General features: G+C 51.8%; 10 protein-coding genes across 10 annotated transcripts; 5 read left to right on the top strand and 5 right to left on the bottom strand.

Annotated features, from left to right (window-relative positions):
- Positions 1–146: 146 nt before the first annotated feature.
- Positions 147–1,921, top strand: CCM_04740 (ATP binding protein, putative; the record flags this gene model as incomplete). Its single annotated transcript, XM_006669886.1, has 5 exons — positions 147–210; positions 267–592; positions 642–1,304; positions 1,444–1,561; positions 1,707–1,921. The coding sequence occupies 5 exons, from the start codon at positions 147–149 to the stop codon at positions 1,919–1,921; spliced, it is 1,386 nt and encodes a 461-aa protein (XP_006669949.1).
- Positions 1,922–2,147: 226 nt separating this feature from the next.
- CCM_04739 (phosphoglycerate mutase) lies at positions 2,148–3,026 on the bottom strand (the record flags this gene model as incomplete). Its single annotated transcript, XM_006669885.1, has 3 exons — positions 2,148–2,341; positions 2,403–2,562; positions 2,655–3,026. 3 exons carry the CDS (start codon positions 3,024–3,026, stop codon positions 2,148–2,150), a joined length of 726 nt encoding a protein of 241 aa, XP_006669948.1.
- A 588-nt stretch (positions 3,027–3,614) lies between these two features.
- CCM_04738 (gephyrin) lies at positions 3,615–5,737 on the top strand (the record flags this gene model as incomplete). The annotated part of the gene is made up of 3 exons (XM_006669884.1): positions 3,615–3,881; positions 3,936–4,014; positions 4,062–5,737. The coding sequence occupies 3 exons, from the start codon at positions 3,615–3,617 to the stop codon at positions 5,735–5,737; spliced, it is 2,022 nt and encodes a 673-aa protein (XP_006669947.1).
- Positions 5,738–6,033: 296 nt separating this feature from the next.
- On the bottom strand, positions 6,034–6,842 carry CCM_04737 (vacuolar ATP synthase 20 kDa proteolipid subunit; the record flags this gene model as incomplete). The annotated part of the gene is made up of 4 exons (XM_006669883.1): positions 6,034–6,145; positions 6,205–6,513; positions 6,584–6,710; positions 6,785–6,842. 4 exons carry the CDS (start codon positions 6,840–6,842, stop codon positions 6,034–6,036), a joined length of 606 nt encoding a protein of 201 aa, XP_006669946.1.
- A 350-nt stretch (positions 6,843–7,192) lies between these two features.
- On the top strand, positions 7,193–7,696 carry CCM_04736 (transcription initiation factor iia small chain; the record flags this gene model as incomplete). The annotated part of the gene is made up of 3 exons (XM_006669882.1): positions 7,193–7,239; positions 7,298–7,445; positions 7,544–7,696. The coding sequence occupies 3 exons, from the start codon at positions 7,193–7,195 to the stop codon at positions 7,694–7,696; spliced, it is 348 nt and encodes a 115-aa protein (XP_006669945.1).
- A 460-nt stretch (positions 7,697–8,156) lies between these two features.
- CCM_04735 (uncharacterized protein) lies at positions 8,157–9,049 on the top strand (the record flags this gene model as incomplete). Its single annotated transcript, XM_006669881.1, has 4 exons — positions 8,157–8,353; positions 8,469–8,565; positions 8,623–8,658; positions 8,711–9,049. The coding sequence occupies 4 exons, from the start codon at positions 8,157–8,159 to the stop codon at positions 9,047–9,049; spliced, it is 669 nt and encodes a 222-aa protein (XP_006669944.1).
- A 115-nt stretch (positions 9,050–9,164) lies between these two features.
- CCM_04734 (voltage-gated chloride channel) lies at positions 9,165–12,032 on the bottom strand (the record flags this gene model as incomplete). The annotated part of the gene is made up of 4 exons (XM_006669880.1): positions 9,165–11,132; positions 11,184–11,251; positions 11,308–11,859; positions 11,954–12,032. 4 exons carry the CDS (start codon positions 12,030–12,032, stop codon positions 9,165–9,167), a joined length of 2,667 nt encoding a protein of 888 aa, XP_006669943.1.
- A 238-nt stretch (positions 12,033–12,270) lies between these two features.
- Positions 12,271–13,004, top strand: CCM_04733 (CBF/NF-Y family transcription factor, putative; the record flags this gene model as incomplete). Its single annotated transcript, XM_006669879.1, has 4 exons — positions 12,271–12,355; positions 12,388–12,473; positions 12,531–12,621; positions 12,685–13,004. 4 exons carry the CDS (start codon positions 12,271–12,273, stop codon positions 13,002–13,004), a joined length of 582 nt encoding a protein of 193 aa, XP_006669942.1.
- A 206-nt stretch (positions 13,005–13,210) lies between these two features.
- CCM_04732 (U2 small nuclear ribonucleoprotein A') lies at positions 13,211–14,211 on the bottom strand (the record flags this gene model as incomplete). The annotated part of the gene is made up of 5 exons (XM_006669878.1): positions 13,211–13,429; positions 13,490–13,624; positions 13,681–13,941; positions 14,009–14,049; positions 14,133–14,211. The coding sequence occupies 5 exons, from the start codon at positions 14,209–14,211 to the stop codon at positions 13,211–13,213; spliced, it is 735 nt and encodes a 244-aa protein (XP_006669941.1).
- A 793-nt stretch (positions 14,212–15,004) lies between these two features.
- Positions 15,005–16,354, bottom strand: CCM_04731 (integral membrane protein, putative; the record flags this gene model as incomplete). Its single annotated transcript, XM_006669877.1, has 3 exons — positions 15,005–15,494; positions 15,549–16,057; positions 16,157–16,354. The coding sequence occupies 3 exons, from the start codon at positions 16,352–16,354 to the stop codon at positions 15,005–15,007; spliced, it is 1,197 nt and encodes a 398-aa protein (XP_006669940.1).
- Between the last annotated feature and the right edge of the window lie 217 nt (positions 16,355–16,571).

Genomic DNA, 16,571 nt, shown 5'->3' with positions numbered 1-16,571 from the left:
AAGTTGGGTGACTTTGGAGGGGCACGCGCTGTAAACAGGTCAAACCGAGTCCATTCATCTAGCTCATGCTGCAATCCAAGGTCAAATTTCGTCGCAAATAAGCTTCTAGAGTAATTCTGGACTGGAATCCCGAGATAATCTCCTCAATGCCTTTTGCTCAGCTCGTGCTAGGTAGCCCTGGTGCGGGGAAGAGCACCTACTGCGATGGGAGTACGTCACAAACGCCCACCACTAGCTACATCACCAAGGGCTAACTTTGGCGACAGTGCATCAATTCATGGGCGCAATCGGGCGCGCATGCTCCGTCGTGAATCTCGATCCAGCAAATGAGCATACCAACTACCCCTGCGCCCTGGACATCCGAAGCCTCGTCAAGCTCGAAGACATCATGCGAGAGGACAGACTCGGCCCCAATGGCGGCATCTTATATGCTCTCGAAGAGCTGGAACACAACTACGAGTGGCTAGAAGAAGGTCTGAAAGAATTTGACCAGGACTATATCATATTTGATTGCCCTGGCCAAGTGGAGCTATATACACATCACAATTCTCTGCGCAACATATTCTTCAAGCTGCAAAAACGCAGCTTTCGGGTGGGTATTCTAGTCGGCTCTGGAAGCGACCTATGCTAACATTGTCAAGTTTGTTGCCGTTCATTTGTCCGATTCGATTTGCCTCAGCCAACCGTCTCTATACGTCTCGAATGTTCTCCTCTCCCTCCGCGCCATGATCCAAATGGATATGCCGCATGTGAACGTTCTCTCGAAAATCGACAAAGTCGCCTCTTATGACGAGCTTCCTTTCAACCTCGAATACTATACCGACGTCGATGACCTTACATATTTGACTCCCTATCTGGAGGCCGAGTCTCCCGTTTTGCGAAGCGACAAGTTCGGTAAACTGCACGAGGCCATTGCAAATATGATCGAAAGCTATGGTCTGGTGCGCTATGAGGTGCTGGCAGTCGAGAATAAGAAGAGCATGACACACCTTCTTCGGGTTATAGACAGGGCCGGCGGCTATGTATTTGGCAGCGCTGAGGGCGCAAACGACACCGTGTGGGCAGTGACTATGCGGAATGAGGCATCAATGATGGATGTTCAAGACATCCAAGAGCGATGGATAGACCAGAAAGATGAATATGACCGGATGGAACAAGAGGCGGAGGCGGAGGCTCGGCGCGAGCAGGAACAACAGGCCATGGACATGGATATACAGCCGCCGCAACCATCGGCGCCGAGCAATCCTGAGATGGACCCTGATTTTGGGGACATGTCCATCCCAGCTGATAGTGGCATCAAAGTAGTTAGGAAACAATGATACCCCGTCAGCCATCGTCGCTGACCATTTCCACAACTTCATCCTCTGCTTCACCATCTGTCTGGTTGTCAACTGACTCGACAGGTAGAAATGCGCTGAGCGCACTGCCATCGTTGGCTGCTAGGATCAAGGCACGTGCCTGGCGAATTGCTTCCTCCTCAGCTTTTCGTATCGTACCGCTTACTCGCACAACCCGAAAGGTGCATGGACGTCCATCCTTGACTGGAATGTGGTCCATGAGAGTAAGCGCTGCCCAAAGCATGCGGTAGTGCTCCCTGTGGCACCGAAGAATGATGGTTGATGTGGCCAGCGATAAGTATTTGACTGTTCATGATTAGGGATGTTGTTTACCACGCACCGTGTAGAGATATATACATACCTGCTAAGTTTCCGCCAACGGCTCCCAATCCATGGTCGCCGAAAAGCTGAGCGACCCCATTGCGAATGGCTTTCAAAAGAAGCTGGGCTGTGAGATTTTCGATTGTGGGTTGATGTTGCACCACGAAAGATGGCACGGCGGATTTATGTTTGCTGGCAGACTCTGGCGGGTAAATGATGTTTACCAGGAGATACCTCTCCTTTATGCGAACCATGACGACTAGTTGGGATTTCCGCTTTCACTAACTGCTGGCGGCGATACGATGAGTGACGCGCAACTGGAGGTGTGAAAACACAGCGAGGTTTTAGTTAGAAGGCTGGCCGCGATCCAGGGCAACAGGTGGGGCGCTGAACTGTGGAGTATTAATGTGGTGACACATAAAATACAGCGCAGCTAACATAGCTTATACGGAGTAGAGGGATAATAGAAAGTAAAGATAATACCAACGCCTATGAGATGACACCACATTTGATCCAGTTTTGGATTGCTATGTCACGGAGCCGGAACCGCTCGGCTAGGGTCGGCTCCAGCGGTGACAGTCCCCGGCGTTCCCGGGACTCTGGCGTCTCTTGAAGATATAGGCCGTGCTCGCCGCCGTCGACAAAGTTGTACGAGCGAAGTTCTGTATGCTTCCAGCTGGTCACTGCAAATTCGAGGTGAATAAGATTGGGATATGCGTGTGTGCGACATGGTCGTAGACTTACTATGCGAGCATGTCGAACCAACCCAGTCATCAGTGAGGAAATGTAGAAAGCAGCCGTGGGATACTAGCACGACTTCTTTCTCAGGCCGCCTCGCCAACCAAGCACGGGCATTTGCTGCTCTAGCTAGAAGAGAGGTTGAATTTGCGGCCGATTGCGCCGTCTGACAGCAAAAGACACTAGAATTAACTCACTTGTCGCGAGACGACGCGGCATGGGGCAAGGTGATGGGGAGTCCATCTAAACTCTTCTTACCTTGACTTCCCATCCGGGCACAGCGAGTGTTAGATCTACCGGGGAGGAATCAAACTCTACCTGCAGCTTTGCGACGTCGCTTCCTGTATCGCAGGGCAGATCACTAGCCTCTTGGAGCTCTGGCCAAGCGACCACTTTTCTGCCGCCATCCAGGATGGATTCGAAGGCCAAGAGCGCCGTCGAGATGGTTCGTCGGAGCGGCGACGCGAGAATCAGCTCAGCGCCTTCAAACACTCCACCGTGTTTCTCGGCCAGTTCTCGTGACTGCTCCTCGCCGAGCGTCGTCAAAGAGGGATCGGGCATGTCGTGGTTGTCATGAGACAGGTTGTGTACGCCCTGCCCGTGCCGGACACAGTGAATGGTAGGAGGCATGGACGGCTGCAATTTCGCCAACTGTGTCGCTATAGACTTGCCGATAACTTGCTACAGCTTCGATGCAGCTTCGATACAAGCTTCGAGACAGCTCTGCTCCAGCACAAATTGTCTACACTACTCCGTACACGTGCCACACCCCCACTGTATGCACAGCACAGTAGGGTGCTGGATAGCCATACGGCCACTAAAAGCCGTAAAGTTATACTAAATATAAGTATAGATAGATAATATCTAAAATTAAAATTATACTTAAAATAGAAAGAGTTAGGAACCCCTTTTGAGTATTAAATTCTTAAATTCTTTTATAAATAGCTTTTTTATATAATAAGATGTAAAATATTTAAAAAGTAGTAAGGTTTTTTTTTATATTTAAATATACTTCAATGTAAAATATGCCATGATCGTGGCCTCATGGCTATCTATGGTGGCCTTGTGGTTATCTAGCACCCTACTATGCATACAGTGGGGGTGTGGCACGTGTATAGATGACGCATTCTCTTGACAAAGCTTAGCTCGCAAACTCCAAGAAATTGCAAGCCGGTTTCATCAAATACAAGTTTCTTGTTTGGAAACCAAAACCCCACCATGGATGCTTCACTAACGGCCGCTATCCTCATCGTGTCTACCACTGCGGCCCTGGACCCCGCAACAGACGCCTCCGCTACGGTGCTCCGAGAAGTGTTCAATGTTGACGGCGCTGGGAGATGGGTCGTCGCGGACGAAAGAATCGTCTCCGATGATATCATTGATATTCAAAAGCAAATCATGCAGTGGGCAGATGGTCCTGATGCGCCAAACTTCATCATCACCACAGGAGGCACAGGGTTCGCCGTGTCCGATACTACCCCTGAGGTACGGAGAGTGTTCTTTTTGTATAGGATCATGTATGCTGATGAATAAGCACAGGCAGTTTCGGCTTTAATTCATAAGCCAGCACCTGGCCTAGTTCATGCTATGCTGTCTTCATCATTGGCTGTCACGCCTTGTAGGTCTTTCGCCAGCGTTCGCGGCTTTCTGCTGACAGCTATGTAGTCGCCATGATGTCCCGCCCTGCTGCGGGCGTAAGAAACAAGACTGTTATTGTCACGTTGCCAGGATCCCCTAAAGGAGCCAGAGAAAACTTGCTGGCCATCATCAAGACGCTGCCGCATGCCTGCTTACAAGCTGCAGGTGCTAACTCCAGACAGCTACATTCTGGTGGTACTAAGAAGCTGGAGAAGGAAGCTGGGATCATTGAAAATGAGCATTCTCATACGCATGGCCACTCGCATACGCATGAACACGGTCACCACGGACACGATCACAGTCACAGCCAGGGGCATGGGCATGGCGACCTAGTCCGTCACACGAGGCCAGTCTCTAGCCCGCTTTCCAACGACCCATCTCTTGGGCCAACACGCCGCCATAGAGAATCACCATACCCCATGGTATCCGTCGAAGACGCGCTTGCCATGATTGACGAATTCACACCACCGCCAGAGGTTGTGCGCTCAAAAATTGATCAAGAAATAATCGGATCCGTCCTAGCTGAAGAAGTCAAGGCACGCGAGAATGTTCCCGCTTTCAGAGCGAGCATTGTCGACGGGTATGCCGTTGTTGCACCAAAGGATGGTAATTTGAAGGGCGTTTTCCCCGTCGTTGGCGTTTCACATGCCGCGCCGGGAGAGATTGGTGCTCTTCAGGAAGGTCAGATTGCAAGAATAACCACCGGTGCACCTCTGCCTCCGGGGGCGACTTCTGTTATCATGGTTGAGGACACTGTTTTGAAGAGTATGACGAATGACGGAAAGGAAGAAAAGGAAGTGGAGATCCAGGCCGAAGGCGTCAAAGAGGGCGAGAATGTTCGCGAGGTTGGCAGCGACGTCAAGCAAGGTACTACCATCCTCGGTAAAGGAGAGCAAATCTCTGGCGTCGGTGGTGAAATCGGCCTTCTGGCTTCTGTTGGAGTGGCGGAAGCCTCCGTCTACAGAAGGCCAGTCATCGGCATCCTATCAACAGGCGATGAGATTATTGAGTACAACCGGCCTGGTGCACTGAAACTGGGCGAGGTACGCGATACGAACCGCATCACGCTCATTTCAGCTGCAAAGGAGTGGGGATACGAAGTGGTTGATCTGGGCATCGCAAAAGACAAGTCCAACGCCCTTGAGGAGACTCTGCGCGCCGGTCTGCGACAGGCTGATGTGCTCATCACGACGGGCGGTGTGTCCATGGGTGAGCTTGATCTCCTGAAGCCGACCATTGAGCGGTCTCTTGGAGGAACGATTCATTTTGGCCGTGTCGCTATGAAGCCTGGCAAACCAACAACATTTGCTACCGTCCCAGTCAAGGATAATGCCGGCCGCCGCGTGTCCAAGGCCATCTTCTCTCTCCCCGGAAATCCCGCCTCGGCGCTTGTGACCTTTCACCTCTTTGTTCTCCCGTCGCTCCACAAGCAGTCGGGTATATATCCAGTCGGCCTTCCTAGAGTGCCCGTGGTTTTGGGCCACGACTTCCCCATGGATCCGCGTCCTGAGTACCATCGCGCGGTGCTGACTGTCGGTGCCGATGGCCAGCTGACGGCAAACAGTACTGGAGGACAGAGAAGCTCGAGAGTCGGCAGCCTGCGGTCTGCAAATGCATTGATATGCATGCCAAGTGGCAGAGGAATAATGGACAAGGGCTCCAAGGCTCACGCCCTCTTGATGGATGCAGTTAGGAGTTCATAGAGGACCACCCAGCCGCTATGCCTAGAAGCAGGGCACCAAGTAGTCACTGGAGATAGAAGCGCAACGCGTACTGAAACGATAATATCTTGCAGTTTATTGATCCTTGCGCTGATGTACATGTCGGCTAACCCAGGGATATATTAATACATCCAGGAAGCATATGCTTCTCTGACCGACCTTTCCTAACGCCAGACCACGCGTGTTAGTCTAATGCATATATTTTCTCCACTCATTATTGCTACTTGAGATGTCTTTATTGATTCGGCGTTGCTGAAATAGACACATATCCTGCCACCTCAAACGGTCTTGCCCAGTTGGGGGGCCTTTTGCGCGACAAGAAGGCCAATGATCAGACCAAAGAGACCGAGGACGGAGCTGAAGATCTCAACGACTAGAATCTTGACGAACCTAGAATATCGATTAGCGGATGAATTCTACCATGACATATCCATCAAGTCAAAACATACAATGTGGCGTCGGCAGCATCGGCGAGGGCCGCACCACTGCCATTGATGCCTACGGCAATACCGCAGACAAGGTTGCACATGCCAACAGTAAGACCTGCCCAGAAAAGAGCAAATCCAGTATAGTAGGTATCGGCGGAGTATAGGTCGCGGCCAGAGACGTTTTCGATCTTGGAGGAAAAGACGATGGCCATGATGACGCCATAAATTGCAACGACTTCGCAGAAAATAATCGAAATCAGGTTCTTGGTTCGGATTCGTGGAGCCTTGACAGCTGCGCCAAGAATGGAGGAGCCGGTGATGAAGATGCCCCTACAGTCCGTTAGTAATTCCAATTCCAAAATTGCAGCCTGCTGCACGTCGGGGGAAGAGTTCGACGCACCAAGCCGCGCCGGCTACCGATAAGCCGATGCAGAGAGCAATTCCCAGATCAGCCCATGCGAAGGGTGAGACGCTCTCGAGGAAAGCTCCGACGTTGAAGGACTCGCCATCACCGGTAAAGAGCATATCTAGGCGACGACGTCAGCTGCGTTCAGCACAAACCAGGGTCTGGATGCCTAGTCCATCCAAGGAAAGGCCGTACATAATAGGACAACGGTCAGAAACGACCCTATGCCGCCCAGTCCATAGTAGAGACTCATTGCGCCGGCTTGTTTGATGTTGGAGTGTGACGACAAGGGCGTTGCGTCGTTGTTGAGGGCATTGGCTTGCAAGCTGTCGGAGCTCTAGGTCTAGTCAATCTGGCGCGACGCCTGTAATGCCGCCGCTCAGACACCTTGGTTCAAGGCACCCACTAACGGTGCACGTCACATGACGAGAGAGGCCGCAGGATCGAAAGTATTAGTCAGCAGGCCAAGCTTCACCCATCTCCAATTGTGCCTGGCGTCATCGGAATTTGGCACCTGCACTGCACCTGCGATCAACATATCGTTTGCTGCACTGTTCCATTTTCGCCCAAAGAGAATAAACCAAGCGGAAGGAATCAGGCATCATGGCGAGCGGTTCACAATCGTTCTATGAGCTCTACCGCAGGAGCAGGTACTGAGTCCACTGGCCTGCGCGCGCGGCGGAACTCTGGCTAACCCGGCCTTTGCAGCATTGGCCTCGCGCTCACGGATACGCTCGACGACCTTATCAGCGAGTCTCGCATCCACCCGCAGCTGGCCATGAAGATCCTGGGAAATTTTGATCAGGCAATCACGGAAGCGCTTCAGAAAAACGTCCGATGCCGCCTGCAGTTCAAGGTACAAAGCCCAAAGAGATGCCCCGTAGCGCCTCTGGCTGGCAGCAGTAGGGACGCACATTTGCTAACGAGTTGCCTTTGCCTTTGTCTGTGCTACAGGGAAGCCTCGATACCTACCGACTCTGCGACGAAGTGTGGACATTCCTTATCAAGAACGTCACCTTCAAGATGGACAACGGCAGCCATACGGTGCAGGCTGACAAGGTCAAGATTGTCAGCTGCAACGCGAAGCGACCGGGTGAGGGTCCGTAGAAACCTCAGTACGGTTGGCATTCTAATCGTGAATACTAGACTCGTGAGCCTCGGCTTTGTGTGCATCTTCAGCGGCGTTATTTGGTTTATATCTTTCCATCAATATATGGATCTCGGGAGACTGGTGCAACGGTCACGGCTGGGGGTGTCTTATCAGACGGTTAGACGGGAGCTTATCGGATGGCGCAAGCATGATATCAGCATTCTTTTTATCTATATTTTATGGAAATGTGACAAAATGAAATCAACTTGAAATACACGGGAGCCAAGATGTAATGCGTCGGAGGCAAATCTGCGTGCCTCAGATTGGGGTGTCAGTGTGGTGACACGATGGAGTTCCTCCCCGCTAGCCAGTCCACTGAAACTTCCCGGCACATCCATTGACGTTACGGCCGCCCCCTATTATCCAGCACCAATACCTACCGCGGGCGCCCTTTTGAAACTTGATGATATATTTGCCATGGTCCGACAGCGTCGCAAACCAGCCTCAGACACGATCGCGTCTGAGAAGCCACACTCTGCGCGCAGCAAGCCCAGAATGACCACGGAACGAGCCGGTGGCACCGAGCCGGCTCAATGGAGCACGCGGACGCAATGGATCTTCTTCGCCATGGCCAGCGGCGTCTGCGCCGCCTTCAACGGCGCCTTTGCGAAATTGTAAGTTTGGGATAACCCGGGCGTCGCGGAACAGGTGCTCTACGCGGACATGTTTCACTCACTCACTGCCGCTTGCCACGCCTCTCTCTGGCGATTTCCTACTCACACATCACAGAACAACAACTGAGCTGACGACACGCCTCTCCAATGCGATATCGAATCTCGTGGGCCTGTCAGAGTACGAGAATGTTGTTGAATATGTGGTTCGCGCCGTAAGTGTTGGCAACTCCGTGTCAAGATTGATCTACTCACGATTTCTTTCCCTACAGATGTTCTTTATCCTGAACCTGGTATTCAACGGCGTTGTAAGTCATACATTTCAATATTCTTCCGGGACGTTTATTAACCCTCTACCAGATGTGGTCATTATTTACGACCGCCTTGGCCAGAGGTACATCGGCGACTCAAGTCTCCATCATGAATACCTCGACAAATTTCATTGTCACCGCTTTGTTGGGCATTGCCGTCTTCTCTGAACGGCTACCCCCTCTCTGGTGGGCTGGGGCCTCTCTGCTCGTCGTTGGCAACGTCATTACTGGACGCACAAACGACGGTGATGATTCCGTCTCCGCAGATGCTACCAGGGAGAGAGAACCCCTTATTGTCCATGACGAACACGACGCCACCGAGGAGGCAACGGAGCTCGCATACAGGGATCAAGATGCCGAGGACGTCCTGGACCTGCCAGTGCAATAATTCAAGCTTTTAGTGTTGTAGACTGTGTAGTAGCTGATCATGACACTCCCCGATAGCCTACCACGGCTATGCTTTTGAAAAATGATGCTCGATATAACTGCCAAGTGTATATGAATTAGGATTGGCGTCTTTCCATTTCCACCCCCTCATCGCCAACGTCTTCGTCACCATCCAGGATCGCGCCACCTCGGTTTCTTGGCCTTTCTTCGTCGAACTGCCCGCTTAGACGAATCCTGCCTCTGGAAGCGCTCAGTATACGATCGGATATCCAAGTGCTGGCGCGACGAATAACGCCCCATAACTGCTCCTGTCCCTCTATAATGTGCTGGTCATCCTTTGGGTTCTCCTCGGCTTCCACCTTGAATTGGTACTTGAGGCAGTCCTTGACGGTGACAAGCCCAGCCAGCTTGCCATGGTATTCGATCAAGATAACACGGGGCCCAATCTTGCGAAACAGCTCCATGACTGTTTCGAGGGGGAGCCGTGGATGCGCAGTGACTGGTGTGGCATCAACGTAACGACCAAAGTCTATAGACGTGGAGGACATGGAATCCATATTCATAGTGACAGTTGTAGAAACTGAGGTTGCCGAGTTGGCTGGGGGTGGTGGCGTAAAAAGGCATCGCGCAGACGGACTCATAGGCCGTTCACGTCGGATGCGATCGATCGCGTATCTCAGCTCCGTGCGGCCGATGTAACCGACCAAAATCTTGGTGTTGCTATCCGTAATAATCGGGAAACCCTGGTATTTATCGTCGACCAAAAGTTCTTCCACCTCACTTAGTGCTAGACCGCTTGCAGGAAGCGAGACCACCGAGGAGCGCATGACCTGCGAAACTGGCACGCCAAAGTTGTGATCCTCTTTGCTATCCAGGAATGGGAATCCATTGAACCAAATCATGCGATCGGCAATACCGCCCTTTCCAAAGAGCTCGCTCACGGCCTTTGTGACGCCGACCACAATCATAGTTGGCAAGATGTAGGTCAGAGCGCCCGTAAGCTCAAACATAATCACCACCACGGTGACAGTGATGTGCATAATGCCACTCAGGGCAGCAGCTGCGCCCAAAAACGCGTAGGTACCTGGTGTGATGCAGGGTTCGTCGGGCTTGCAAGCCGAGAAGAAAACGCTGGTTGGGTTTGCTTCGTAAATTGCCTGAACAATGATGCCGACTGTTCGTCCGAAAGATGCGCCGATAGCCATGGAGGGGACAAAGATACCAGCGGGCACTTTGCAGCCGTATGAGATAATGACCAGAAACATTCGCAAGACGGTAGCAGTGATGAGCGACATGATATTCCAAAAGCGCTTGTCCGCATCACAGAGGCCCTGGTAGTCCTCGCCGCCTTCGCATTCGAGGAAGAGGATTTCCATGCTCTCAGTCATGTCAATACGCAAAAAGACGTTTGGGTACGCAAGCAGAGCAGTTCCAGCGGCAAGCAAAGTAGCTTCCAGGATCGCATAGTTGCTGAGATACTTCTTCCGAAACGCTTGTGCTCGCAGGTTCCACTTGATCACGAAGGCACCATACAGGCCACCAAATATACCAATAATGATGTAGAACAAAATTTCAAAAAAATGCCAGTCGCGGTCATATTTGACCTGGAACATGACAAGTTGTCCCGTTCGGAATGGGTTCATTGCTGAGAGAACAGCAGTAGCAACCAGGGCGCAAAAGTAGCTGCGCCACATGGTCTTGAGGGGAAAGTAGCTGGACATTTCCTCGAGAGAGAACAGCACGCCTCCGATAGGACTGCCAAAGGCAACGGCCACGCCTGCAGCAGCACAGGCGCTGAGAATCTCTCGCGTTTTGGAGGCATTGTTCTTGTACTTTGTAAACAGTCGTGAAATAACATTGCCGGTGCAGACGGCATAGTGCACACTGGGGCCTTCTTTTCCAACGGAGAGTCCAGAGGCAATGGCTAGCGGCAGGGCAATAGATTTAATGATGAGGGTCCAGAATCCGAGGAAGCCCTTCATGACAAAGCCTGCGATGATGCACTTGATTTCCGAAATGCCTGAGCCAGCCGCATAGGGCGCAAATGATCGGACCAAGGTGGCAGATATAAAAGCAAATATGGTCTGTGATTGTTAGCAACGCGTGGATTACGCGAGAAGAGTCACCCTGCATACCCCGAAGGCCATGTAGACAAAGTAATTAATTGGGCCAAAGCCGGTCCATTTGTGCCATCGATCGCAACCTGCAAAATATCAGCATGAGCAACGGGCCAAGACTCTCTGTTCGGGAATACCGTACCATTGTCTTCGCCCCAGCAGCAAAAGTTTTCGTTGAGGTAAAATGCGGTTGTGCAGTGGCCCAGCTTGATATCAGCCAGCCATTCAGTGATGATGTTTAAGAATGCTGCATTCAGGCCAATGGCCGCCCCAATGATGGTGACGACGATCCATCCTTGCGCAGCATCATATGTCTGTGACAATCGATGGCGCCAGGTCGTCTGCCCCTGGGCGTACAGGCCAGCGGCGCGGCGTTGTTTCGCTTTTCGTCTCGCTTGTTCGCGGGCGGCGTCCTGCACCCAGTCTATGGTGGTAAAGTCTTCGTATCGCTTAATCTCGGCGATTTCTTCGGCGATTTGCACCTGCGCGGGCACGGTGGCGCCGATGGCCTCTCCAGACTCGGCATGCGACACCGCAAAGGATAGCCGGGAGCTGATGGACGGCCGCCGCCCAGGCTGCGACCGGAATGATGCTGTCGGGGATTTCATCTTCTCAGCAGCCGGACCATTGTTGCGGGGCAGCCTCGACCAAGATAAGACGGATGTAGCTGGGGGCTTGACCGAAGGACCGGATTCTATTGTGCGATTGTGTGCAGTTATGTGCGCCGCATGTTGTGCCCTATGGGCGGTAGATTGTCGAAATTGTGAGTGCTGCGAGGCTGGGCTGACGCAGAAGGTTGGTTGTAGGTTGCGCAATGTTACAGGGGCTTCGCGGTTGGTGGAAGTGCAGACCCACGCACCACCACATGTAAAGTTAACGCGTAAAGCACTTGCAACTCCACGCCTTCACTTTTGTCGCGTTAGGTTAATAGTACTCATCACGTCAACCCGGCACCTCATCGTCTTCAAGTTTCTTAATGCCCGACTGCCATCTTGCGACCCGAGACATATCATTTGCCCATATTTTTGCACGAGATAAACTTCCGACACGCTGCCCATACATCGCTGCCTATTTCTACCAACCACTCTGATTCACAACATCCATCATGCCTTATAATACGACAGCGATTCCGCCTAGAAAGGAGCCTACAGGGCAAACTCAGCTTCCACGTCAGATGCCACAACCCCAATGTATATGCCGCCTCTTGCTGACTTCAATATAGTGTCGAGGGTGAAGAAGATCATCAGCCAGGATCCTGAAGTAGCCATGTGCTCCAACAATGCCGCCTTTGTCATCACTTTGGCCGCCGTATGTTTATTGCAAAAATCACATCTTTGGTGCTGATCTTCTCTAATACTCTGGTAGGAAATGTTCGTCCAGCACCTCGCCAGCGAGTCCCATACTCAAGCCAAGCTAGACAGAAAGCCGCGCAAGAACATTCAGTACAAGGATGTTGGTAAGTTGTGCTCGCACAATTTTGATCTACAGACGGGCCACCGGTCTAACGCAACTTTGCCAGCCAGCGCAGTCTCTCATAAGGATAGTCTCGAATTTCTGGAAGATACTGTCCCCAAGACAGTGCCTTTCAAAAAGGCTATGGCTGCGGCCCTCGCTAGGCAAGCCCACCTTCGCGGTGAAAATGTCACCTCGGACGAAGGGCTTCAGGCTACACAAGAAGTGGCAAATGGAAGCAGCAGCGTTCGGGTGAATGGTGATAGGGCCAGCTTTACCCTTGCTTTACGGTCGGATGATAGATATGACCCAAATGACCAACTGGAGCTGGAAATGAGACAGGCTGCAGAGCCCAGGAACCACGATGTCAGCATGGGTGGCCAGTAGTAAGTCGCGTCAGCTCGGGCAGTGTATGTACTCTTATCGTGGAAGTGATAGGGGTAAAAGGATGAGATTTTTTTTCCTTTTAAAACAAGGAACCTGCAGAAATCCGATAACACCACCGGCTGTTGCTTTTGCCTGACCGAACCAAATGCATGTAGAGCCCCTCAAGCAAATAAAACCATCCAGTAAGCAACCCAAGTTATGCCGAGTTACTCCTCCATAGGATCCCCGAGAACGCCAGCCGGTATGCGTCCTTCATTCAGCTCCTTCTCCAGCGCGATAATTTCCTGCAAGCTCGTCGCCTTCTTGATCCGTTCCTGTAGTCTCCTCTTCTCTTCGTCCGTCAACTTTATTCTCGAGAGCTTCGAGCGCGGTTCTGCGTCGCCGTTTGCCGGCGCATCAAAAGTCGTCGTCTTCTTGCCCATAATCTAAACATGTAGAGGTTAATGACTGCACGTTGAGCTGGGTTGAAAGGTCGAGGAACTCACCTTGGCAGCGAGCGCAGTCGGCTCCTCCTCGGTGCCGAATAGCTCGCGACCTCTTTCCCGCTCTGCCTCCTTCACTTTCTGGTAGTCGAGGAAGCGTACGGATGGGCATTTCCAAACAATCCAGTACCGGTAGTTCTGTACGGTGTTAGATCCGCCCCAACCACATTGTCACGCGAAGGGGGCATCCTTACTTCTCTCTTGGTCACAGGGTTGTCAACCAGCACCAGATGTGTCAGACGGGACATCTTTCCCAAGATGTCCAAGTCTGCCAGCTCTGCGACATTGTTTGACGCGAGAACCAGGTTCTTCAGGTTGGGGATAGACTTTGCAATCGTCGGGTGGATGCTGGCGACCCGGTTGCGCGCTAGCAGTAGGGTTGTTATGCGTGGCGAGAGGGGAAAGTTGGCGAGGACTTGAATGTCATTATCGGTAAAGTCGATTGAGTCGTGTGGCTATGCGAAATGAAGACGGTCAGTCCGGCGGCCCTCCCACGGCGAATAATGGACTGTCAGGACTCACCCCTGCGGCGCCGAGGTTCTCAATAGCGGGAATGCGGTGTCCTGCGAATGCCAAAAAATAACGAATGAATATATCCTGTCCCCAGGCCATCAAGTCATGTAGTATCTGCTCTTTTCAAACGCACCTCGAAGATCAAGCTCTCGTTCCTTGAGAGGGTTGAGATAGGAAAGGGAATCCCGAATGAGGTCTGCCGTAAGCCTCATCGTGGCTATTTGTTACCGTCTATTATGCTGTAAAGAGCTTCCGAGAATCGATTCGTATTGTCTGGGTCAAGTCGCTACCGTAGGTGGAAGCGCTGTTGCGGTGCGCGCGTCGTGGCCCAAGACTTTGCTGGAAAATCGCCAGGCTGAAGCTTGGTGCCGAAAACTTTGGCGGGGCACATCCGCGAGAGGAGCGTACCAGTAGCTTAGTGGTTTCTGTGTTGCTGCAGCGGTACAGAATATATAAACTATATTAAACGAATCAGCGTATTCACGGTATATATTGGATCCAAATATTTCTGACGAAGCAATTGTAGATTTCTACATCCTTTCGATCGGCCTGCGCTCCCGTTCTTGCCACGAAGTAGTTCGATCACGTGACTGATTTCACTTTGCACTTATTCTAGAAGCTGAAGATGTTTTTATTTTTTTTAATAGTTGGATAAAAAGTAACGCCGCCATCAGTATTTGATGATTTGGTTTGTATCTCATGTATCTGGATGCACTGTGCTTATGGTTCGTTGGCTTGTTGTGACTTGGAAAGTGCGAGACTGCCATGTGTTGAAAAGGAAAGTAAAGTCAGGCTTCGATACAAGTATGCGAGTTAATGAGACGAGTTTTCTCGCTATCTTTTTCTTAACTGCTCTCATTTCCAACTTGGATGCAATTATATACGTCTCTTCTATACTATCGAGACTCCTGACCTGGTGAAGCTGCCTGGGCATGTCAATCCACTGAAACATGACAAAACGCCAATAGATCATTCCCAAACTCCGCATCGGTATATGTGGTGTTGCTATACGTGGGAAACATGTGTAGACTGCGTGACCTTTATTTGGCCGGATGGTAGCTCCTCGTCATCTATGCCGTCACCATAGGGCGCATTCGATACTTCAGTCAGCGTCTTCCCCTTGTCAGCATGTATGACATCCAGCTCCCATCGCAGATTCTCTTCGCTTTCTGTTAATTGCTTGAAACCGGAGGGGCCTTTCGCATTCTTGCTGAGTGACGAGGCGCACGTGGAGTTTTTTGCATGAGTCGAGCCCTTGCGGCGCGACAATCTCTCATTGGACGCTCTTGATTTTCGTGAGCCACGGCCAAACGAGTAGGACAGCGAATCAACGGTTCGATCAAATGCGGGACGGAGAAGAGGCGCACTTGCAACGATAATGGCCACACCGGATTGGACCATACAGGTGATGGAGATTGACACAGGGTTGTAAGTCAATTCGGAGAAATCAAGGGTGAAGACACTGTACAGTCGGACAGCCGTGCATGCAATGGTGCTATAACATGTAAGCTACGACGGGTACTGATACCGTTTGGGGGCAACAACTTACACTAGACCAGCACCAAACATGCAGGCAATAGCGACCTTGTACGTTCTCCGCATTTGGATCCCCCAAAGCATCTTGGCAGGGAGTGCAATGATCAAGATATCGGTGATAATATCGACAATGCTGACGGCAGAGAACACGGCCTTTCGGTTGCCACACGAGCCTCGGGTATCTTGATCCCAGTTCAATGCAATGGGTCGACAAAACAGGGCGCCGGTCAAAATGGTTTGCATCATCCAGCAAAAGTTGAGAGCCATAAGGCAGTATGGTATCCAAGCGTGAGAACCATCGAAGAAGATGCGCTTGATCATCCATGTGATGCTCATTTTCGTACATCCAAGAGCCAAGGCGTACAACACTTGAGCGGCGAACGTGGTTTGAGAGAATCGCATGAGGTAGTCGCCTCCCGTAAGTCGTGGGAGATGGTTGCCAGCGCCACCGAGTATCACCACTGCCAACAAGTTAGCATCGGACCAGTCTCTAGATGTCTTGCTGTGCTGTAGGTCAACGTACTGCACATGTAATTTACCCCGAGACCCCAGAAGAAAACCTAGCCAAGCTCATGTCAGTACAAGGCGAGCACGTTGCAGGTCAATTCCGGGTTGACATACGACCGCAAGATAGCACAAGATGTCTTCAGTAAACCACGCCGAAACTCGTCGTAATTTCCGAGTCCAAACTCGGACCATTGTCCACAGGGTCGCAATGACTGGCATGATAATGGCCGTGGCAATGAGGCCGGCGCCGGCGGGTGTGATGGGCGGGCGGCGCTGTGCTACCACAAGGTCGTAAGGGGTCGCGGTCGCCATGGTGGGAGCAGTTCGACGTCGGCACCACGGACAGTCAATCAAGGGTCCGACTTTATTTGTTGTCCGCCCGGCAGTCTGTGATGGCTGTCTCGGTGGTCGGGCAGGCGCTGGCTCTGCGCCGTTGAGCCATCACAACTGAAGGGGAGTCGTCAAGTTGAAGATGCAGATCTGGGCTGGGGTCAAGAGCGCGGGAGGGCTGGTGGGAGGCGGAAGAGTA

This window comes from Cordyceps militaris, assembly GCF_000225605.1.
Source record: "Cordyceps militaris CM01 unplaced genomic scaffold CCM_S00003, whole genome shotgun sequence".
Classification (NCBI taxonomy): domain Eukaryota; kingdom Fungi; phylum Ascomycota; class Sordariomycetes; order Hypocreales; family Cordycipitaceae; genus Cordyceps; species Cordyceps militaris.
The sequence above is the reverse complement of the archived record's forward strand: the minus strand, read 5'-3'. Positions and strand labels throughout refer to the sequence as shown.